The sequence below is a fragment of the Vigna radiata genome, chromosome 11 (assembly GCF_000741045.1).
Source record: "Vigna radiata var. radiata cultivar VC1973A chromosome 11, Vradiata_ver6, whole genome shotgun sequence".
NCBI lineage: Eukaryota > Viridiplantae > Streptophyta > Magnoliopsida > Fabales > Fabaceae > Vigna > Vigna radiata.
Window position 1 is genome coordinate 19,179,347 of NC_028361.1, and position 24,869 is coordinate 19,204,215.

A 24,869-nucleotide genomic window follows, 5' to 3' on the forward strand; every position below is an offset into this window, starting at 1 on the left:
TCGTGCCTCTGCCTGTTTCTCTCGCCCATTGTTCTGGTTTTTGTTTGTCTTTAGTAAAGATGAGAACTTTATGGTTTAATTTTGCACATGGTGAAGCTCTTCAAGGTGCTGCACGGAGGCGCGTCGGCTTTGGTGGCAGAGGCTCTTGCGAGCATAGGCGCGTCAGAATATGCCGCAAGGTGATGCAGTACCCCATTACTGTCACAACTTCTGCAAAGCCTGTTTGGAGGGTGCCTTTGCCGGAAAAAGTTTGATGAGGGAAAGGTCACATGAAGGTGGATTAATAGGGAAATGATGACTTTGATAGAATCATGGGAAAGAAGCCTGAAGAAGAAAACCCTGAGGAGTCAAATGAAAATGATGATAATGATGAAAGTCTGGATGATGCAGCCGAGGTTTCAAAACCTGAAAAAAAAAACATGCTATTGCCTCGGTTATCTAAGAATTGAGGCCTAATCCTTTCTCGTTTTAAATCGGTTCGTGACCGAGGCATAAAGCCTACCTTTTTTTACCTCGCCCGTATATGCCTCGGTTGTAGAACCGATGCCTATAAGTAAAAGCAACTGGCGTTTTTTTTCCCTTACTGCACTAGTGAGAGCAAGATAACTGTTGGGTAAAGCATGTGACATATGTAGAGTTTCTAGGGTTCGATTCAGTACAAACCCACATTTCGAAAGTAGATTCATCTTTCATGCATATTTATACATCCTTATATGTATATATAGACATGATTTGGTTGTGAGGACAAGACAAACTCATCTAATAGAAACCATGGTCTTGGTTTTGAAGTTTAACTAAATAACACGAAATGAAGAAGTCCTCGTGTATGGAAAGCTAACCTCAACTAGAAAAAAACTTAGCGAACCAAAAAGGTTAAAACATCTAGATTAAGAAAATGGAAAACCTTAAGATAAAGAACACTAAGTTAGAAACACTCAAACACTAGGTTAGAAAAACCTTAAGTCACAAAACCCCAAACCTAACTTAAGAAACCAACCTTTAGTCAAACACCATAATAGAAAAAAACTCCAAGTTAAAAGACAAATCTTAAGAAAGAAAACAATCATCAAACACTAAAAGAACATCCTAGAAAACCAACCCTAAGCTAATACGAAAACCCTAGATTAGGAGAAAAGAACACAATGCCATGAGAGAAGAAAAAGAAATGAAACTACAACTGCTCAGGAAACATAATAAAGAACAAAAGACTTGAGATAATAGGATAAAACTCTAGTTAGAAAAAGAATAGAACTTTAACCAAAAAGAACACACCCAAAGGCTGTAGGTAATCATCTAGGCGAAAGAATTAAACAACCTAGACTAAGGAACTTAAGAAGGAAAACTTAAGACACAAACCGAAGACAAACAAACTCGGGTTAACAATCAGGAAATAACTTAGGGTGAGAACACAAGACTTAGAGCCTAAACCCCAAACAAACACAACCTAGAACTAGAATCCCCAAACATAGAAAAATATAGGAAAATACTTAGGTCCTAGGAAAAAAAAAAGCATATAGGCCAAAACACTTAGATGCATGGCTAAATGATGTTATGCCTAAAGCATCCAAGAGAGATTGAATTAAACGCTTAATGCTTATTATACCTGGAATATGTATTTGGCTTCTCTCGAAAACAAAATAGGTCGAGACAATGCCTATAACAAAATACATTAAAAGGGTTAATTATTAAAATATGTAATGAATCTTAATCAAGCTAAACACTATCTGTCTAAAAAGTGACAAAAGCTAAAGAAGCGTTTACTTGACTAAACGATACCATGAGCTCAACAAGTATCTTATCTTTTGATAAAATGTATATCTACACTTGGTATCTTCAAAGGAAAAATCTTAATTGTAAAATGCTACCAAATACTTTGTTGTTCTGAGCAAGCATTAAACAAAATTAAATGCTCAACATTAAAAAAAAAAAACAACAAAAGTGATATCTGATTAAGAAGGTAAAAGGAAAAACATTTACAGAATGTTCTTTCCCTAGGAAGTGCCATAAAGCCTATGTAGATACAAACCTGAAAGAAGTAAAACATTAAAAGACTCTCAAGCTAAAGTAATAACAAGATAGAAGAAAGCACAAGAACCTTAAATAAAAAGACAAAAATACTAAAGGTAAATAAGATCTACAATATATGTATTTATCTTGTGTATGACATCACTACAAACATTCGTTTTATAAATGCTAGAATGAAAGTTAAGAGAAAAGACAAAGAAGAGCGCTTAATCAGACTATCAAAAGTTGTGCAAAAAAGATAAGTCAAGATCACCTTTGATAAAAGTTCTGAAAAGCTCATCTGCTCTGACAAAGACTCCATCCTGTGACTGACACCTATACAAATATCCAGAAAGGAACCAGTCTCAAGACAAGCTTCGTCAAACGATCATATAGTCAAATCTCAAGACAAGCAATGTCACAACGACTATATCCTCAAGGTGTATAAATATAAGACAAGAAAAAAAGAAGAAAAAGAGATGATGAAGAAGAGAGAGAATATGAATATATAAAGATATCTCATCATCCATTGAGCGAGGAAATCTCTTTGAGCTATCAATGATAATTGACTCCTATCAGAGAAAAGGAGAAAAAGAAGAGCCCAAGAAAAGAAAGAACTCTCAAGCTTTATCAGAATATCCACTTGAAGAAAGAAGAGAGAGTAAAAGAGAGAAACATAGAAAGTCTCTCAAAGCTTTATTGTAATATTTTATTGTGTTTATCACATGAAAGAAAGAGAGAAAAGAGAAAATTAAAGCATTCCTCTAGTACTTCAATGTATTACATGCTTACTTATGTAAGGAAAGAAAAATAGAGAGATGAGAAAAACACATGCGAGTGTTTAGATTGTTTTGTATTGTATTCAAATATTCTTTATGAGAATTATGGTTGGAATGACTTGTAAGCAATTTATGATTACAATTCTGGAGAAAATCTAAACACTTACAACTTAACTTTGAACGGTTAAGGAAATCTCAGCAGGTTCCTAAGTACCAGGAGTGGTACGAATACTCAAGAAAATCTTGGCAGGTTGCTAAGTACCAGGAGTAGTGTGAATACTCAAGGAAATCTCGGTGGGTTGCTGAGTACCAAAAGTGGTGTGAATACTCAAGGAAATCTCGACGAGTTACTGAAAACCAAGAGTGGTGCTAATACTCAACTGATCTAAGGTAACTAGAGGTTATTCGTTGATTAGTGATACCAGGAGTGGTGAATAATACTACACAACCAGAAGTGAGGGAAACTAAACTAGACAGTTTTCTCAAAGGCATTGAGAGTGTTTAAGGATACAAGGAGTGCTAAATAATAATATGCAATTAGGAGTGAGTTAAACTCAATTGTACTTCATTGAATATCTAATGGAACCCTCTAAGTTAACTTAGAAGAGAACTGGACTAGCCTTAATAGGTGAACCAATATAAAAAGTTATGTATGTTTTATTCTATTGATAAATGATTGTAGTATACTAACTTCTCCTATGATCTCTCTCTTTGATTTTATGACATGCGCTACTTAAGAGTACTGTCTACGTTAGTAAACAATCTCTATATGTCAACGTTTACTAACCAAGTCTACCAACTCATAAGTGTTACATCAGGACCAGAAGGCAAGATGCGAAAAAGCTAGGGGTTACATAGTAGTAGACGATACCACAAACAGTGATGCACAACAATAAAGGGACTATTTGTGGGGCATAAAGTGGGAATAATTTTAAGTATTTTTCATTAATAATATGAAGTTTGATGTATGGTCCAAGTCAAGTTTTTTAAGTACATTTATATTTATAATGACCTTTTTGAACATAACTTCATATTTGGGGTTTTATACCTAAAAATTGAATTTGATGTAAATGTGATTCCCCTTAGGTTGAATTAAAATGGTTGGTCAGATTGCTATGAGGAATGTAAACAAACAATATGATGTTAAAAACATTAAATAGTGTGATGATTAAAAGTTGTGTAAGTTCAAAGTAAAACAAGTTATTAGACAAAATAGGGTTAGATGTTGTATCACAACTTAATGTAAGAAGAAATGACTCCACCTAAATAATGTTGGGAATCCAAGTATAAGTTTAAGTCCCACAATGGGTAGAATTGAGAAAGTAGAGCACCATATAAAATTGAAGACCTATTAACCCATTACCTTAAGGTTTTGGGTATAGAGTGGTGTCAATCCCTTATGTTGTTAGGTTAAGGTCTCATTGGTGTTATGTCTCCCCAATGAACCCCTTCCATTGATAAACCTAACAAGTGGTATCAGAACCGATGATATGGTCCCTATATTGATGCTTGGGAATGCTTCTGTTAGAGGGGGAGTGTACCAATGTGGAAGAGACTCTCCCTTGAGGGGGAGGTTGTTAGGAATCCAAGTGTAAGTCTAAGTCTTACATGATGAAGACCCATTAATTCATTGCCTTAAGGTTTTGGGTTGAGAATGGTGTTAATCTCTTATGTGGTTGGGATTAAGTCTCATTGGTGTTATGTCTTCCCAATGAACCAACGCCCTGGATAAACCTAACAGATAATACAATGGGTATGGTTTACCTATATAAATGCAAAAATCAAACTTGTATAATATGATATACTGATGGTGAACTCCTTAGACGCTTTGAAAATGCTTAAAGTTTAGCAACTTGAAATAACATATATGTGTGAATATTGTTGGAGGTTGTGGCACTTGGCTAAGGTTGTTACATTTATGGTATCAAAGTAATTATGAGCCTTAGGTTTCCTTTGGGAGGGGTTTGTTGTTTTTCTACTATGAATTATTGGAATGTGTTCATTTGTGTTTCTACTGTGTAGTTTTGTATGTGGATGATGTGTTGTTGTTTGTTTATAGTGGAGGTGGTTTCTAAGTCCTTTATGTTGATTGATAACAGAGTAGCTCGAACATCTCTTTCAAAAAAATCAAAATCCTACTTATATAAGTAAGATTGTAAATGCTATAGAAATGATGACCATTTCCTTTCAACATTAAAGTGTTGTTAATGGAAGTTGCTCCACACAAAACTTCATTAGACTATTAAATCAATGATAGATGATGATTCTAGAAACGAAAGCGAATTTAAAGAATGTTTAAATGTGTTTGATGAGTGAATTTGGAGTGTGTTTCTTGGGAGAGGTTCAGCCCATTCTCAAGGCAAAGGTCTAGAAAAGAAGTCTAGCAAAGAGAAATTATCCTAATGAACCCAAAAACAAGAGAGCTACAATTTTAATAGAGTTTCTCTATATCAAATCCGAGTTATTTTATAAGGTTGAACACTCTTACTTATATGCTTAAGAGCTTACTAGACTCTCTACAAAAGAGACAGAGAATTTCAAAAATTCAAATGTGAAAAATAATCCAAAATAGCCATGTTTCAACTCTAACTAGTCAAAATGGCAATCTCATGCTTCCCACATTGCCACATCAACACATGAAAATAATTTGAAATAAAAGTCTAAAGGGCAAAACAGGTATTTCAAAGCTTATAGAGGGCGTATAGAAACTAAGGGAATATGGTAAGCAAAGCCCAATTAGTTTCATCTTTGTTTTCTATATGTAGGGGAATTCTGTGCAATAAAGAATTTAATAAATTATTTAATAGTTTTCGTCAGTGTAAAATAATAAATACATTGTACAATTAAAATTAGGTTTAATATCTCAATAAGTCATTATTTTTGTCTAAAATCTAAAATAGGTTCCTGATTTTTTTAGGGTCTCGATTAGGACCTTATTTTTGTTAAATTGATAAAAATAAATCCTTTCCGTCAAATTTAACAAACGATGTTAATGAGTATGTAGCTTGGTATGGTGACAACCTAATTTTAATACACGTGTCATTAAAAACGAGTATGATTTCTTTTTTTAATTAATGAAAGGGCATAGTTGTAAAATCTTATTTTAGTTGGAAAGCCCTTCTCTGCAGTTGCAAATGGAAATGAAATTGGGTTTTTAGGATTTGACAACATTGCCTCCATCCTCGCTGCCCAGCACCGCTGGTAACTCCAGTACCTCCGCTAGCCCGACCACTTCTACTTCAATGACCTCAAAACTAGCATCCTCCAATCGCGAACCTTAATTAAGGACCTCGTCAATGCAGACCATGTCGATGAGATCTCCATTATCAACAACGCCATCATTGATGCCGCCATCGTCCTCCAGCACACCGCATGGAACTTCCGCGAAGGAAGATTCCAGAAAGGTGATGTCGTCCTCATGCTTCACTACGCTTACGGTGCCATCAAGAAATCCATGGAAGCGTACGTCACTCGCGCCGAAAGCAATCTTGTTGAGGTTCCCTTCCCTTTTCCTGTTAACTCCAACGACGAGATCGTTTCTGAGTTTAGGAAGGCCTTGGAGAGAGGAAAAAGTAACGGAAATAGGGTTAGATTAACGGTGATTGATCACGTGACTTCCATGTTGTGTGTGGTTATTCCTGTCAAGGAGTTGATTCAAATTTGCAGGGAGGAAGGGGTGGATCAAGTTTTTGTTGACGCTACTCATTCCATTGGATGCACTGATGTTGACATGAAGAAAATTGATGCTGATTTTTACACTAGCAATTTGCATTAGTGGTTCTTTTATCCACCTTCAATTGCTTCGTAGGAACCCTAAATTGCGTCGTAGGAACCCTAAAGGTTCTAGTTCCGATTTACATCACCCTGTGGTGTCTCATGAGGGATGAATCCTAAAAATTAAATTCCTCCAATTTCATTTCATTTCAATTTCGTTGCAAAGAGAAAGGAGGCATTCAGCAAAAAGTAAGATTAGAAATCCAACTTTGCCCTTTCTTTAATTATAGTTTACTTAATTTTTTAATTTAAAATTTAAAAAGTTAGAATTGAAACACGTATTTAATGACACTTATGTTAAAATTATACTGTCATCCGACAATTTGACATACTCATTAACACTATTTGATTAATTTAACAGAAAAGACTTATTTGTATTAATTTAGCGAAAATAAGGACCTAATTGATACGCCAAAAAAACAAAGGACATATATGAGATTTTAGACGAAAATGAGAATTTATTGAAACATTAAACCTTAAAATTAACTATAAAAAGAATTTAAAATTTCTGTATTAAATTAACTATAATTAATAGAAAACACTAAGGAACTATTAAAAAATTATTTATATGAATAAAATCATATTTAAGCGTAATAGTATAATAACAACGATGATTATATTTGGTTTCTGCTTTATTTATAATCTTGGTCACGAAAGATAAAGAAAGAACAAACAAAAACACTTTGTACAGCTTATGATCCTTCTTTATGTCTTTTAAAACAATGATACTTCTTTCTAGAAAAACCTTTGTGCAAATGATAGTTGTATTTGTGCAGTGACCAGCTGCTGTCATGCACTTAAAAGTTGTATGTTTGCACTAAATTGTGATTTCAGTGATGACTAAGGTAAGATAACTATAGTAGATAAAATTGTTTGTGATATAATCGGGATTTTAATTGATTTCCATTAGCATTCCCAGTCCCACATTAATTTATATTCCTGCTCTAAATCGAACTTTACTTCTAGCTGTAATACAGAAGAGCTCAATTGATACGCAATTATACACTTCGGATAAAGTTTTGGGAGAAATGAAATAATAGTATATACATTGTTTTATATACAACTCTTAATTCATACAATTTCTAAATCATGCTGTGTATTTGTCATCAGCTAGAGCCAGAATATTCAAAGTATAAAATACAGTAGCATCTAAGTTGGATTCTGAACTAACTTAGGATGAGATGCCGCATATACAGAGGAATTCACATTAGGGTTTAGGTGTGAAAGCAGATGTTGAATGTCTGGACGTAAACTCTCTGATGCCCTTCCAATGAGGGCCAAAACATCTGGTCGTGGTTTGCTGCTAGCCTGCACAGGCCCTCCCTGTCCCTCATAGTGGACGACATGATGGCTGAAAATCAAGTGGTAATGTAGAAGATCAGGATTTCAGAACTAGTAATAAGGTCATTTTATAAAAATTCAGTAACACTTACAGGAAGTCAATGATATCTGCTATGTCTGATGCATCAACAGCAATCGTTGTCTGGGAATTTTTTCCAAATACATCCACTAATATACTTAGTAATGATGAGAGAGTCTGTCATTTTCAAGTGAGGAAAACCATCAATACCCCAATTTTAGTGACCACCAGTATCAAAGATCCGATATACCATAAAAAATATGGTAAAAAAACCATGAGATATGTGTATATGATAAAATCCTAATAGTATATCTATAATGAGGTTGTTATGGTTTAAATAATTTTGGTCAAGAAAGTATGCTCTCACAGAAAAAGAAATCAGCAAGGGCTAAACTGTGACATTGGTTGAGCTTCAGCACCTCTAGTCATTGATATGTGAGTAGACAAATTCTGATTATATCCTACTGCAAAAATTTCAATGCCTCAAATAGAAAAATTTTATTACTTATATAATTTGGATGCTCATTATTCATGAATTGTCCAGGAACTAGAAACTTATCGAAAAATTGGGACAATATTAACCCACCTTGAAACACAAATTGGAAAGATCTTAATTCTGGAAGACTACGATGTCAAGAAACAATAAGACAGAAGTCAACTCACAGGGATGCCAAAGTTATTTATCATGAGATCGAGACCTTGTAACTATCAGTGAAAACTCTTTGAAAATCTAATTTTATAATTTTCAGACAGAAGTTTCTGATCTCACAAAGTGATAATAATATCAGCGGATACCAGAAGAGATATGGAGCATAGGCTAGCAATTATCCATTGCAGGTGTTTGTTTATAGTATCTGTGACTCATAATAAAGAATCCTCCCTGAGCCGGAAAATAAAAAACCCTGCCTGAGCATGGAGAATTAGGATTCTACAATACTAGGGTGAGAGAGTTCTTTTGTGAAAGGATTTCATTAATACAGAGCAACATCTTGAATAAAATTTCATTTCTCTTCATAAGTAATCTAGTTCTATCAGAATATTTTCTCAAGATAGTGGAATTGTTGATTTCCTGTACCTTGTTGAAAAGTGCATGAGCATTGGCAAGTTTTGGAAGGAGTGGCCCCATTATACGGAATGCTATTCTCAACAGGGCGACTGATGTTACAGGCCGAAGCTGCTTGATAATGACATTGGTCCCTTCAAGCCATTCTTGAGGGAGGTTACTGAAGAAAGAATGAAGCAAGGCCACCACATTCCCTGTGATTACACAAAAGGTCAGAGTCCTTATAAGGCACAAACAATAACAAGAAATAGATTGAAATTCACCTAATTAAAATGGAAGCAGTAAACTACATACCACTGAGCTTTATTCAAAGAAAAAATGTCAGCAAGACACCCTCTTAAACACATATTTTAATAAATTTGATGGGAAATCCTGAAATTGAGTGGGCTCGGTTCCCCATCAGGTCTCATGATCTCACAATTCCCTACGGATCTTGGTAAGGGTGTGTTAGAAAGTACATTGCTAGCTAGCACTCGAGATAAAGGTAATGTACACTTTAAATTCTATAGAAATCCTAGATAATAGGGTGGTACCAAAACCTAGTAATTGTTAAAATAGTTGTTTATTATTTGTTGTACAGCTCTTAAAAAGCTTTTTAATGTCCCTTGCTAAAAGGCTAAGAGTCACGCGGCTATGTCCTCACTTTTCATATACACACAAACACACTTTTGTGTATATTGATATATACATATAATACATCAGCCGCGAAAATACTAAATGATTTTTGGTTATCCTTTAATTCCAAATATAATCATCTACAAACAAAAGATTAAAGAAATCTGTTCAGAAACAATAAAGAAAATTTTAAAACCTATTTCAGTCCATATTCTAGAACAAAAGATTAAAGTAATCTCAAGTCAATGAAATAAATTTCTGAGAAATATCTTCTAGAACTTCTACCCAGTTGGTTTGGTCACACTTCATACATAAATTATTTTACCCTGATTTGAGTTAAACGATATCTCTATGCATAAGATTTTGAGTGGCATAAACTTCAACATGCAAAACTATAGCTTAACCTTGCTGCATAAAGCACATCCATTTTGTTGGATACAAATCATCAATATTTCAGATAAGAAAATATCTCACACAAGTCACACTTTTTAATATTAAAGACAGATTGATGACATAGAACTAAAAATATAATGCAAAATTTAAGAAAGCCGCTTAGTAGAATAAAACCCTTCTGCCAAACCTTACCAATTGCTGTAGAGGTATTGTCCTGTGCAGCCCATGTTGGATCTAACAATGCATAGCCAACTGCAGAATCTATTTCCCCAAGCGACCTTGTCCCATCCTTAAGCCACCAGTTCTCTTTTATAATACGTGTCGTTTCCAAATAAAGTTGTGAATGAAAATCAGAGGGAAGCTGAGCCAGTAGAAGGCCACAAGCTTGAATTAACAAACAAGATAGTTGTTGACATGTATAACCACTTCGAGAAGCAAAGTTAGAGGTATTTATTCCAGAAACTGAAGGAGTTGATCGGGTTGCACCTAACGAATCTGTGCTTCCACCTGAAGGTGATGTTGGCAACACTGAACCCTGCCCTACACTATTTGAACCACCATGGAGAGCATTGCTGGACTGGATCAAGGTTGGTTGTATATTAACAACAATTTGGACAAGTGATTGTACTATCTGAGAGGCAGATACCGGAAGGGAAAGTATTTCAATAACAGCAGTCTCAAGAACCAACTGAGTGTATGTTCCCGGATCTTGAATTTGGTAAAATGCCTTTTGGCCCTCTGAAGCATTTGCTGGCCCAGACTGGGATACTGCAGCAGGCTTGTTTTGTGTAGTACGCAGTGTATTGTTTAATACATCTCCCATTGATCCAGATTTTGAATTGTTATGTAATGGAGGAATAACATTATTCACTATTCCCAGTAACAGAGTTGTAAAATAATCTAGAGGAGGGCACATGACTGGATTTGTCGAACTTATTTGTTGCGGGAATGACTCTGAAAAGGGAATCTGAAACAAATACAGACTCAGTAATTGTTGCAGGAAAAGACTATTTTCAAGTAAAACAATTTCAAGACAAGAAGGCTAGCAAGAGAAAATAAAGTTTGTTACCTTACTGACATCAAGTACATTGAGGATTCGAACAATAAGCTTTCCAGGAAGATGACCGTAGAAGTATGCAAGTATATCCCGAACAAATGTAAATCTTAGAGGGTAATAAGCAAGCAAATGGGTATACATGGCCAATACTCTTTCTGCTGTATCCATTGCATCATTTTCGATAAGTCTATAAATAATTAAGGGGATGACCGGAAGTAAACGTGCTGCAATATCATCAAAAAACACAGGATACCTGGAAAGTTCGTTGTCGACAGCATCAGTTCATATATAAAATACCTCTATAGTTATTAGGGAAAATATCTCTAGAATCGACACATTCATTTAAGATGTTTTTCATTTCCCATTTTAAGAGTATGACTGTTACAAATAGAGGAATTCAGAATTTTATAATCATGAAAGTAATTAATAAAATATTTCTTCTCTCTCTTCCTTTACCACGTTTTCTTATCAACAAGAATTTTGGGAGTGTTTTGTAAGTTACTATTCAAATTTTGGCACAGCTTGTTTTCACAACACTCTTGGTATTTTTAAGCTATGTGGCCAGTTGAATTGAACCCCATTAAATCCTGTGATTTTTTATTCTTCTTATTTCACTTTGCACACCTGTTGTGTGTCTTGTACATTCAATACAGTTATGCAAAAGAGTAAACTCAATGTCAGCTGGAGTAATGGTTTGGGTGTAGTGGAATTTGGGTATAGAATGTTAGTGAATACTACTCATTAGCTTTATTGATTACTGTAAAATTTATGCTTCAGTGGTCGGTCCATGACTATTTTACTGCAGTTGAACTGTTTAATTGTTCCATTAAAGAATTTGAACATTGGGTTCTACCATTGTTTATGGGGATGGAAAATAGGTTTCAGTGACGTTTGAATGGTGGAATTAATAACACTACATAGTGAAGCATCAATTTTTATCCATTGTTCAGGAACGAATTCAGTGGTTGTAGTGAGATGGGATCTGTAATCAAGTCAGCTTAACCACAACCCCATCTTAGAAGCTCAAGTGGAATTATTAAACTCGTCCATCTTCTCAATAATAACTATGGTTATAACAGTGGGAGAATTCATTATGGAAGTTAATGTGACATTGGAAGACATTTTCTTCTTGAAATTTGGAAAAAAGAATAATAATAAAATAACCTAAGCAGAGTAGGAAAAAAGTTGTGAGGATGTGTGGATGGACGGTTTCCATCAACGTTTGAATAGATCAGCACCTGTGCACACCAAAGAAAATGGTGGTCACAGTAAATTTCATTAGAAAATTCGCAAGAGGCAGCGCCGGATTAATAAACACAAACCTGCGATGAAGGTTTGCTAAATAAAAATCTTCCAGACACAATGAGTCTATTGGATCAACACGGTTTTGTAAAGGATTCTAGATACCAAATTAAAGTGAAGGAAAAAGAGAGATATTTAATTGAAACCGTGTTTTTAAGATAACATTGAAGCTTTATTTATATTGAGAAAAAAGGAACAAATACAATAAATAGAGAAAATTTGATATCTTCTGATAATACAGAGATGATATGGGCATAAATAAAAACATTCCTAATAATACATATATAATAGATATTCTTGATTATATAGGATACTTTCCTTATTTATATAATAATTATATCACCTTTTATTTTTATTTCTCTAGTAACTTCTAGAATTAGAGGTTGTCTTGTACTATGACTTTGAACTTTTGTGCTCTTATTTTCAAATAAGTTTTTTATTTCATTTATACAAATTCTGGAGTACAAGATACAAGCTCAAAGAACTGAATAAATGAAAAAAACTCTACTAGAGATTTATATTCATCCATCCATTATTACCATCATCAATCTCTAATATCTATTTTTTTTTCATTCTTTTTTAATGTTTCAGTTGAGAAGACCATTTATAGGTCTCCAATAATTTATTTAAGTAATTTTCTTGTAATTTTTAGAAATATATGAACATTATAAGCTCCTTTTTGGTACCATATATAACTCAAATTTATTGGTTTGAAAGATCCATTTTCAATAATGTTTATCTCAACCACGATGAATAAAATAAGAGTATGCTGAGTCTAAGCAAAAATAACATGGCTTCTCATTGTTGGAAAAGAATTTACCGATCCTTCCATGCAAGGTGATTTCCAAGAGCCTTTTGTAGCTCAACTCGCTTGAATATTCCTGAGTAAAGCCAATGTTCGGGGAACCCACGAGTCATACAAAAGAGCTTTACTCTTTGCTGAAGCTCTTGTCTATCAAGTAGACTAATCTGCAAGTATTGCCATAACAAAATTAATCTTAATATAAGAAAAACACGGAAGCTCAATTTCCCCTACTTTATCATTCTAATAGATAATTTGCGATCATATCCTCTAATTATTGATTTGTATAATGATCGGGTTTCTTTCTATAATGTGCTGTTGAGATACTGTTTATTGCAACATTAGTTTTCATCCCTTTGAAAGAAAATTGGTACGCAACTGAACGATTTTGTCAATAGAATATGATATTGCTGAAAAGTTAAAGCACACCAGAAGAAAACTAAGGACTTGTCTCTAACTAACATGGGTTGGGACCAAAAAAGCCCATAGGACCAAAAATCCCATATAAGAAAAAGTCCACATGGTCAAAATGCCAACCCATGGGCCATTATCTAAAGTTAAAAGCTTATCTAAAATTGAAAATGAAAAAAAAAAATACTTAAAGAAAATCTTTATTCACACGAAAAACATTTAATCAATCCAAATCCAAATTTAGTATGAGAAAAATCAGGTTAGGCCGAGTCCAATTTTAGGGAAGACAAATCAGGATGAGATCGCTCATTTCGGGCCAAGTTAGGTCAAGCCTATGCCAAGTTGAGTAGAGTAGAGACCGAGTTTGTTCAAGTCAAGTCAAGATGGATGGGGTTAGGTTAGGCCTGAGTCAAATAGGATAGTCGGGTTTGGCAAGGTATGGTGAGGTCTAGGTCAAGCCTAGGTTGATAGGGTATACATAACACTAAGTAGAATCAAGCCCATGTTTGGCTAGTTTAAGTCAAGCCCACATTAGACCAAGTCAAGTTAGACAACTATCAAGCCGAGTCAAGTCAACCATCATCGAGTACAGTCGAGTTAGGTACACCTCAAACCAAGATCAGTTGGGTGCACCTTGGGTTGATTCGAGTCAAGCATACCTCAGACAAAGTCAAGTATAACCCACATTGGACCAAGTAATGCGGGCTAATATCAAGCCAAGTCAAGTAATGCCCATGTTGGCTGAATCAAGTTAGGTCCATGCAAGGCCAAGTCGAGTCACGCCTAATTGGGCCAAGTCTAGTTGGGCCCACCTCAAGCTTAGTCAAAACAAGCCCACCACAAGTGCAGTCAAGTCATGCCCATATCGATAGAGTAGAGTCGAGTTAAGTCCATGTCAGGCAGAATAGAGTCAAACCTATGTTGAATCGAATGAGTCATAACCACATTAGGCCAAGTCATGCCTTGTCCACATCGAGTAGAGTTTATTCAGTCCCATGTCAAACCAAGTAGAATCAAGGACACAATGGGTCGACTGGAGTTAAGCAATGTCAAGCTAAGTCGAATCGAGCTCATGTCAGGCCATGTTTAAATTAAACCATGTTTATTAAGGCTTAAACAAGGTTGGCCAAAGATGAACTTGTGTTTGGCAATGTCAGGTCAGGCTGAACCCATGTTGGGTTAAGTCGGCCAAGCCCGACATCTTGGGTTGAACCTATCTTTCCAATTAAGTAATAAATAGTAAAAATCAATCAAGGCAAATTTAAATTTAATGTAAGATATTTAGAATCAATTTGCAATTTAAGATACTTTAAAGACTCATGCAAGTCTTATCGTGGGCCAAACTTACTTTGGCCTTGACCCTAGCCCACTTTATTTGGGGGCTCTATGCATTAGGATTTTTAAACTCACCCATTTAGTGGACCAATAAAAGGAGGCTTATTTTAGGAGTGGTTTGGGGTTGGCCAATGGATATATATAATTAGTGAACAAAACAAACATTTTCTACGTGATTAGTTATTGTCAACAATCATATTTTATTATTGCATATTTAACAAATTATAATTGAAGTGTATAATGAAAATATCTTTGGATAATAGGGATCTATTTATATCAAGAATGGTAGGGACTTGATTTTATCCCTGAATAATAATAATGATCTCATTACAATAAGTGTTGTTATTATATTTCCAAAATTAGTTTCCCAATATATATATATATATATATATATATATATATATATATATATTTATGTAATTATTACTTTAGAGATTGAGTTCTCTATATATAAAAATGGATGTATTGTTTTGAATCAAATGAATAAAAATCTTCTTTCTTTTATATTAATTCTTTCTAGTTGGTATCAGAGCTCTCGGTCTTGGGAGCCCAACTTGTGGTATCAAAGTTGGTACACTTCACACATTTCCTTTAAATATTGTGATTGCTTGAAGTGCACCAAACTTGTGGTTCCTTCCATTCTTGCATCTAGTTTACTATCCACCAGAGTTGTTGTCGGACCTTCACTGGACCTTTGCCAAAGCGGTCGCCAGATTTTCCTTGAACATTTAGAAAATTCCTTGAATATTAATTATGAACCTGACCTTGATGACTTGCCCATTGCTTTGAGGAAAGGAACTTGGTCTTGTACCAAGTATCCTATTTCTCATTGTGTGACTACTCAAAACCTATTGATTCAGCACCAAAGTTTCCTCTCTATCATTGATGCAATTAAACTCCCTACTTCTGTTCAAGAAACATTGAGGGTGTGTTCACTTGAGGGTGATGGGAGGTGATTGGGGGAGTGATTGAGTGGATTTGAGGGTAATTTTTTTTGTTGTTTATTTGAGTGAATTTGAAGGTAAACGAGAGTGAATTTTGAAATAAAGTTTGTGAGAATNGGTGTAGGATTTAGTTTTTATGACAAATTAAAAAAATTTACTTCAAAATTCATTCTCGTTTACCTCCAAATTCACTCAAATAAACAACAAAAAATATTATCTTCAAATCCACTAAATCACTCTCCCCCAATCACCTCCTATCACCCCCAAGTGAACACACCCTGAAGGAAGCAAATTGAGTTCAAGCCATGAATGAAGAGATGAATATAGTTAGAATCATTCTCTCATTGACATTTTGGTTGGGAATTGCAACAATTTAATGGGAAAAAGGCTTTCTTGCAAGGACAATTAGAGAAAGAAGTCCATATGGAAATTCTCTCGTGTTTTAGGCATACTGAAGAAAGGAATAAAGTCTGTAGGTTGAAGAAAGCCTTGTATAGACATAAACAATCACCCTGTGCTTGGTTTGGTCTGCTCACTCATGTTGTGATCTACATAGGGTATCGACAAAGTCAAGGTGACCATACCTTGTTCATCAAGCTTTCTACAAAAGGTAAACTTGCACAACTTTTAGTCTATGTCGATGATATGATTGTTGTAGAAGATGATGAACATGAGAAGCAAATCTTAAAAGAAAACCTTTATGCTCAATTTGAAATGAAGAATCTACAAAAGTTGAAGTACTTCCATAGAATAAAGTAGCTTACTCGAAGAAAGACATCTTTGTCTCCCAAAGAAAGTATGTTATTGATCTTCTCAAAGAAACATGTATGATAGATGGCAAGACCATTAGAGTTCCTCTAGAACAAAACCATAAAATTGCGAGTGATAAAAGCAGTTCAAATAAAGGTCAATATCAAAGACCTTTTTGGAAGCTCATTTAGTTAGCTCACAACAGACCAGATATAACCTATGTTGGGAGTGTCGTTAGTTAGTACATAGTTCCAAAAGAGAGACTTTTATAAGTTGTAAACAAAATCCTTCAATATTTGAAGACAAGTCTAGGGAGGGGATTAATGTTCAAGAGAAATGAAAAATTAAAAATAGAACATTATAATGATGCAAATTATGCAACGTCAGAATCCACCTCAGGATATTGCATGTTCTTGGGTGGAAATTTGGAGACTTGGAGAAGTAAGAAGCAAAATGTTGTTGAAAAGTATAGTGCAAGGCTGAATTCCAAAGCTATGGCACAAGGGATATGTGAACTATTGTGGATGAGAATTATTCTCAATAATCTCAAGGTGGCATGTGAAGAACCTATAATCCTTTATTGTGATAATAAGTCCACTATTAGCATTTCTCACAATTCAGTTCAGCATGATAGGACCAAACACATAAAGATATACTTACACTTTATTAATGACAAATTGGATAGTGGTCTTCATTAATAGGAAATCCACCATAGGATATTGCATGTTCTTGGGTGGAAATTTGGTGATTTGGAGAAGAAGCAAAATGTTGTTGCAAGGTCTAGTGCAATGATGAATTCCAAACTATGGCACAACGGATGTGTGAATTATTGAGGATTAGAACTATTCTAAATGATCTCAAATGGCATGTGAAGAACCTATGATCCTTTATTGTAATAATAAGTCAACTATTGGCATTGTTCACAATCTAGTTCAAAACGATAGGACAAAACACATAAAGATAGATAGACACTTTATTGATGAGAAATTGCATAGTGGCCTTATCACTACTTCCTACATCGCATTTGGACTTTAGTTAGTAGATTTGTTAACAAAAGGGCTTCCTACTTAGCTATTTCAGGATCTCAAATGCAAGCTGGGAATGATTGATATCCATTCACCAGTTTGAGGGAGAGTGTTGTTAGTTGGATATTAAATACATTATTGAAATTGTTGGTAGGATATTAAATTAGTAGAAGTTGTTAGAAGGTTCTATAGATCTCTTGTAATTATTACTTTAGAGTTTGAGTTCTCTATATATAGAAGTGGATGTACCGTTTTGAATCAAACGAATAAAATTTTTCTTTCTTTTATATTAATTTTTTTAATACACACACACACACACAAGATTGGGAAACTAATTTTGGAAATATAATAAAAACACTTAATGTAATGAGATCCCTATGATTCACAGATAAAGTCAAGTCCCTACCATTCTTAATATAATTATATCCCTATGATCCAAAGATATTTTCATTATATACTTTAACTATAATTTGTTAAATGTGGAATAATGAAATATGATTGTTGACAATAACTAATCATGTAGAAAATGATTGTCATTCTTTTTCATGATAAGAGACTATCGAAAGAAATGAGAACTAAATTTATCAGCACAAATGGGCACCTTGTAGATGTCTTGACAAAGACTTGAGGGGGAATCAAATTTAGAAATGAGAACTAAATTTATCAGCTCAAACAATCACCTTCTAGAAGTCTTGACCAACTCTTCGAGAGAGGCTAATTATCTAAGAAAGTGGACTTTAAACATAGTTCAACCCTATATATTCAAGATTGGAAAACTAATTTTGGAAATATAATAAAAACACTTAATGTAATGAGATCCCTATGATTCCCTGATAAAATCAAGTCCCTACCATTCTTGATATAATTATATCCCTATGATCCGAAGATATTTTCATTATATACTTTAATTATAATTTGTTAAATGTGGAGTAATGAAATATGATTGTTGACAATAACTAATCATGTAGAAAATGATTGTCATTTTTTTCATGATAAGACACTATTGAAAGAAATGAGAATTAAATTTATCAGCACAAATGAGCACCTTGTAGATGTATTGACGAAGACTTAGGGGGAATCAAATTTAGAACTGAGAACTAAATTTATCAGCTCAAACAATCACCTTCTAGAAGTCTTGACCAACTCTTCAAGAAAGGCTAATTATCTAAGAAAGTGGACTTTAAACATAGCTCAACCCTATAAAATTGACTCGTAAGGTGAAATTCAGACCCTCTAATATATTATAGTTTGGTCTTATCTCTAGTCAATATGAGATCTACAACAAACTCCTGCATGCCGAAGACTCAACATCTCAAACTTGGGACTAGACATTTGATAACATGAGAAAGTGAACTTTAAATTGAACTCAATCATACAAAATCAATTTGTAATATAAGATTTGTATCCACTTATATACTATAATTTGATTTTATCATTAGTCGATATAAGAATTCTAACAATTTCATATGTTCTAGACTAAGTACATACGACCAAAATGTTATATCTTACACAAGAGTGAAAGATTTATGTGTGATATAAAAATGTTTTGTTGAAAGTACAAAAGCTGTTTTTCATCTTCTATATTGATTGTAGCCTTCTGCCATAGGTGGCACACCCTGTTGTTTTGGACATTAATCGGTGTACATTAGTTTCAGCCTTCTTTTACATATACACAAAAATAGAGCTGAGTGTTTGGTTAATACACTTAAGATTGTTACCCATATATATTGAAACATCTCAACCAAATCATAATTTAATTATAAACACTTACACATTGCTACTATGTCAGATTTGTGTGAATAAAAATTCAAAAACAATGACACAAGTTGAAGGAATTACATCTTGAGGAAAAATGAATAGACTATTTAGTAACAGAATAAAAATACACAATACAACTATCACCAAATTTAATCTGTTCTTGTATTTTCTTTTTCATTCTATCATTAATTATTTTGGAAAGGAGGGCCAACGGGGATTCAAAATGTTCATGAGAAATATAAAAATATACAATCAAAGAGTTTGAATGTATGTACATACCACAATACGCAAAGCATGTGGATCATCATCACGGTCAATAAGTGCCAGAAGCAAGATATCCAAAGGAAGTAATTCATTAGTCCAAACAAAAAAGGCAAGGCTTGCACAAGCTTTTAACATCAGGTCCTGTAAAGAGCAAGCATATGAAAAAGGAGATGTACAGCCACCAACAAACAGAAGTAATCGAATAAAGCCGCAATATAGCAATTAACCTGTAAGGAATGTCCTTGTTGAAGCTCTATCTGCATATGATGAAGAAGAACATCCACCATTGTGTAAATATTAGATGTCACCTCTTCAGGAGAGAACTCCCGCAGGACACGTCCCTAGATAAATATAGAAAACATTAAATCAACTAGCAAGAACTTTAGAAATATAATCGAAAGAGCTATGCAAGAAAGAATATAAAGTTGAATTGGAATACGCATAAAAATTTCTATATATGAATATGTTTCATAGTAAATTTATAAGGTAATGGTAAAATGGAAAGCATTAAGAAGACATTTAAAAGATTGATACCAGGTTTCCACTGTTAATATTTTCTGCATGGCCATGCATTAATATCAATGCACCAGTACATAGATATTGTCGATGCTGAGGGAAACTATGACTGATATAGGTCACAACATAACTAGGATCAGCTGATGGTGAAAGAAGCTGGTTGCACTGGTTTATTACAGTAGTTTCAGCCTGCACAAGTATTAAAAGTTAATTTCACACATGAAAGAATACAATCAGCACATAAATCCAATGAATTTCTAACAAAATATATTACAAGATTTTTTACACCAACCAAGAGTTAAATATACATCACTGCTACAGTTTCACTTCAAAAGTATCTGTGTACAGAAACAAGTGGAACAAAATACCGATGTAAAAAACAATTGCAGGCTCTAGCATTCTTAATTTAGTAATTTTTTAACAATTATGTTGGCAAAAAATGGTGTATGACAGGGATAAACTATGCTAAAAGGTAAGGTTATAAAGAGTTTTTATTTTTACCCACTTACAAAATCCACGTAGGCTTCAATTGTGACACAGCGCATGGCCATCTAACCTCATTCAGAAATTCAATTTAATTAAAAGTAGAGTTGAAGAAAGGAGAGGACTTCCTTATAATTACAGGATTAAACCAATAGTTGACTAGTAGCACTTATCCTTTTACCTTAGTTTTAGATCTATAAACTATAGACTACTTTATAACCAGATTGGTCATGGAACAAGGGCACTAGTTGTTGTAATCTGGGATAATGTCTGTAAAATCTTCCTATTTAGAGGAAATAGATACATAATATTTTATTTTATTTTATTTTTCCCTAGGTTTCCTAGTTTCCCTATTTCTCTTTTTAGGAGAACTAGATTATTACAAATAGAAGGTTTGAGAATGTATTTTTTTATGATTTGAGAATAATAATAAGTCTCATTTTCAACTTGGTGTCAGAGCTCCTGATCTTAGGGACTAGATTCCGCTGGAAGAAGCACACCGCCGCCACTGTCCGACCACCGCCGCTGGCACCGTCGCCGGTCGGGGTCGTCGATAGGACAGAAAGGTGCGCCCAACAGCGGCGATCACAGAGCCAGAAGTCGCTCCTCGAACGGAGCTGCCACGCGCCGCCACCGCCGCCGGCGCGTGTAGCCCACGCGTCCACCTCAAGCGAGACCCACTCACCGTCGCCGCCACAGACAGGGTCGCCGAAGCCCCCTGAGTCCATTCCTAGGGTCGGTGACGACTAGTTTGGACTGTACTTGAGCAGATCTGACTTTTACGTTTTGCTCCTCTTTTTCCGGTGAAACCCACTCGCCGTTGCTGCCACAGAAGGATCGCCAGAGCCTCCTGATTCTATTCCTTGGGTTGGTGACGACCCGTTTGGCCTTTATTTGAGTAGATCTGAGTTTGAAGTTTTTGTCCTTTTTCTTGGGTACGGGATGTCTGAAGAAAAGAGTATTCCTTTGGGGGTACCCAATGACTTACCAAATATAGGAAGTACCTCATGGTTGGATGGTCAGAATTACTTACAATGGAGTCAATTTATTTTAAGGATCCTCAAGAGTCGTTCCAAACTTGATCATATACATGGAGGAGGACCAGCACCAGATGACAAACATTTTTCAATGTGGGATAGAGAAGATTCTTTAATTATGACTTGGATGTGGCAATCCATGACTCCAGAAGTAAGAAAAAATTATGTTTCATTCTTCCGCAAAAGAAATATGGGATGATTTACAGAGTACTTTTTCTTTAAAAAAGGATCTTGCTGCTACCTATGATATCAAGAACAGGATATTTAATACAAAACAGGGCTCCCTTTCCGTAACAGAGTATCACGGGATCCTGAATGGTCTTTGAATGGAACTCGATCAGATCCAAACAATAAAGATGTGTAAAATAGATGTTGCCGCTCTTGTTGAATTCATGGAAGGGGAAAAAATCTTTAAATTTCTCCAGGGCCTTAATCATGAGTACGACCCAATCCGGGTTCACATTTTTGGAAGAGAAAAATTACCACCCCTGTCAGAAGTTTTTTTCATGGTAAGAGGAGAAGAAACTCGGAGATCTGTCATGCTTCATGGAGGGATCTCCAACACAGGCTCTGCCATGACAATTGGAAAGGGAGTCCACAAGAGAACAAATGCTAGGGGAAAAACGTTTGAAAGAGGTACTCATGGGGACTATTGTACATACTGTAAAAGATCTGGACATACCAAGGAAATATGCTTCAAACTCCATGGAAAAAAGAATGTTCTCGAGCGCATGAGAAACAACAAAGGGCCTACTCACAAATGGGTAAATCATACTACCTCAGAACGGGAAGCCACCAATCAATCTAATCCGTCCCAGTCTAATCCACCACCACCACCACCAGATGTTGATATGCAAACTTATAAGGAGAAACTCGAGCGCTTGGAAGCAATGATTGAATCAATGAATAAGCCCTCTGGATCATGTACTCTGTCCATAAAAGGTAAGATTTGTCTCAATATTGTTGGATCCTTGATTCGGCTGCAACTGATCATATGACACCTTTTAGTGGGAATTTCGATTCATATAGCAAGAGCAATAAAGAACAACTTATTACAGTTGCAAATGGACAGGGTATACCTGTATACGGCTCTGGGAATATATTCTTGGACTCATCTATTATATTGAAGGATGTTTTACATGTTCCTCAATTAGCTCTGTGCAAAAATTCACAAAGGATTTAAAGTGTTCAGTAATATTTTTTCCAACTTATTGTGTTTTTCAAGATCTTGCCACGGGGAAGACGATTTTAACTGCTAAGGAGCAAAGTGGATTGTATTTTTTAGAGTTTGATGACCAAAGCAACACACAAATCATGAGTCAACAAGCTACATCCGAGACGTGGGCCAAATCACAAATATGGTTACATCATCAAAGGCTTGGGCATCCATCATTTANTCTTNTCAAGTCCCTGTTTCCCCATTTGTTTACCAAGGAGTCTGTTNAGTNTTTTAATTGTGATATTTGTCAATTGTCAAAACACCATCGTGCATCTTATCCTATTAGTAATAAAAAGAGTATTTCTCCATTTGATTTAATTCACTCTGATGTTTGGGGTCCTGTCATAGATTCTATTTCTGGAGCCAAATGGTTCGTTACCTTTATTGATGATTGTACTCGTGTCACGTGGACATACCTTATGAAAAATAAATCTGAAGTTTTTCAAATTTTTGTTCACTTTTTCCGTCTTGTCCAAACTCAATTTGGAAATAATATAAAAAAATTAGGTTTGATAATGGTACTGAATATGTGAATCATGAATTTCTCAATTTTTTGTCTCATAATGGTATTGTTCACGAACTAACATGTGTTAACACTCCTCAACAAAATGGGGTTGCTGAAAGAAAGAATCGTCATTTTCTTGAGGTAACTAGAGCTCTTCTTTTTCAAACGTTTGTTCCCAAACATTACTTGGGAGAAGCTGTGTTAACTGCCACATATCTCATCAACAGGTTACCCACTCGTATCTTAAATGGCATTAGTCCTATAGAGTCTCTATCATGGTTATCAAACTCACGAGTTAACTCGCTAACTCGGACGAGTTTGAGTGTTTAGTTAAGGTTGCCGAGTTAACTCGGTAGTGAACTCGTTTTTTGAGTGAACTCGGTGGACTCGTTTATGAACTTGGTAAAAACGTATGAAATCGCGATTTTGTCGCGATTTGACGAGTTTAAAACGGGTAGAAACGAAAAACTTTTTGGCAATTGAATACCTTGTTAGGGTTCCTCAACGTTCTCACCGTGGTTCACTCTCCAGTTTGCGTTTCTGATCGGGTTTCATCTCCTAACTTTCGCGCTCCATCCAACCGTCGTTGGTGGTCGCATTTTGTCCGCTCTGGTTCGTGATCACCGTGGTCGCGCTCCAATCACCTGGGTCGCACTCTCCGTCCAGTCGCCTTCGTGTTGCTGTCGTAGCTTCTGGTCTCACAGCTTCGGTCTCGCTCCTTCCGGTTTGCACTCTTCGTATTTTTTTCATTTTAAACGTTACAATCTCCCCAACCCCGTTTTCTTTCTTTTAAACATTACAATCCTCAGCACTTTCATGTCTTTTATTAAAAACTGTTTTTTTTTAATTTGGAGTTGTTACCGCTCTGCATTCTTTTTATTAAAAGAAGGTGCTTTCTGAATTTTAAAGCTGCATCCGCTGCCATACCATACTGCTATTCTGCCATACTTTTTCATTAAAAAAAGGTTTTGAATTTTAAAGCTGTTATAGAATACAACCTACTTTTAATTAAAAAAATAATTTTATTTTATATTTTACATTATATTTTTATGAGTAATATTTCTATGAACTTATGTATTTCAATTTGTATAATTTTGTTATTTTATTTGAATTAGGATGTTATTTATATTTTTTTTTCATGTAAAGTAAACTCTTACGAGTTTACGATTCGAGTTTACTAGACTCTCTCGAGTTTACATAAACTCTCGAGTTTGACAACCTTGGTCTCTACTGTCTTTTGTTCCTTCTTCTTCCCTCACAATGAGTCTACCTAGTCGAGTCTTTGGATTTGTTGTTTTTGTTCACTCTCATCCTCCTAACCGTGGTAAATTAGATCCCAGAGCCCTTAAATGTGTCTTTATTGGGTATCCTTCTAATAAAAAAGGGTACAAATGTTATCATCCTCAAAGTCGTCGTGTCTTTATCACCATGGATGTCACCTTTCATGAAACCAAATCCTTTTATGTCAGTCCA

At 35.0% G+C, this 24,869-nt stretch overlaps 1 protein-coding gene and 1 pseudogene across 1 annotated transcript in view; one reads left to right on the forward strand and one right to left on the reverse strand.

Annotated features, from left to right (window-relative positions):
* The first annotated feature begins 311 nt into the window (after nucleotides 1-311).
* LOC106776871 lies at nucleotides 312-6,670 on the forward strand (annotated as a pseudogene).
* Nucleotides 6,671-7,544: 874 nt separating this feature from the next.
* Nucleotides 7,545-24,869, reverse strand: part of LOC106777520 (mediator of RNA polymerase II transcription subunit 23) — a 58,547-nt gene continuing 41,222 nt past the window's right edge. The window contains exons 13-21 of the mRNA XM_014665098.2: nucleotides 20,171-20,341; nucleotides 19,864-19,977; nucleotides 19,652-19,777; nucleotides 13,168-13,316; nucleotides 11,058-11,298; nucleotides 10,181-10,955; nucleotides 8,993-9,174; nucleotides 7,991-8,094; nucleotides 7,545-7,908 (exon numbers count right to left, since the gene is read on the reverse strand). Of these exons, the coding sequence (XP_014520584.1) occupies nucleotides 7,707-7,908; nucleotides 7,991-8,094; nucleotides 8,993-9,174; nucleotides 10,181-10,955; nucleotides 11,058-11,298; nucleotides 13,168-13,316; nucleotides 19,652-19,777; nucleotides 19,864-19,977; nucleotides 20,171-20,341 (2,064 nt within the window). The 3' untranslated portion in view covers nucleotides 7,545-7,706. The remainder of the gene's footprint in view (nucleotides 7,909-7,990; nucleotides 8,095-8,992; nucleotides 9,175-10,180; nucleotides 10,956-11,057; nucleotides 11,299-13,167; nucleotides 13,317-19,651; nucleotides 19,778-19,863; nucleotides 19,978-20,170; nucleotides 20,342-24,869) is intronic.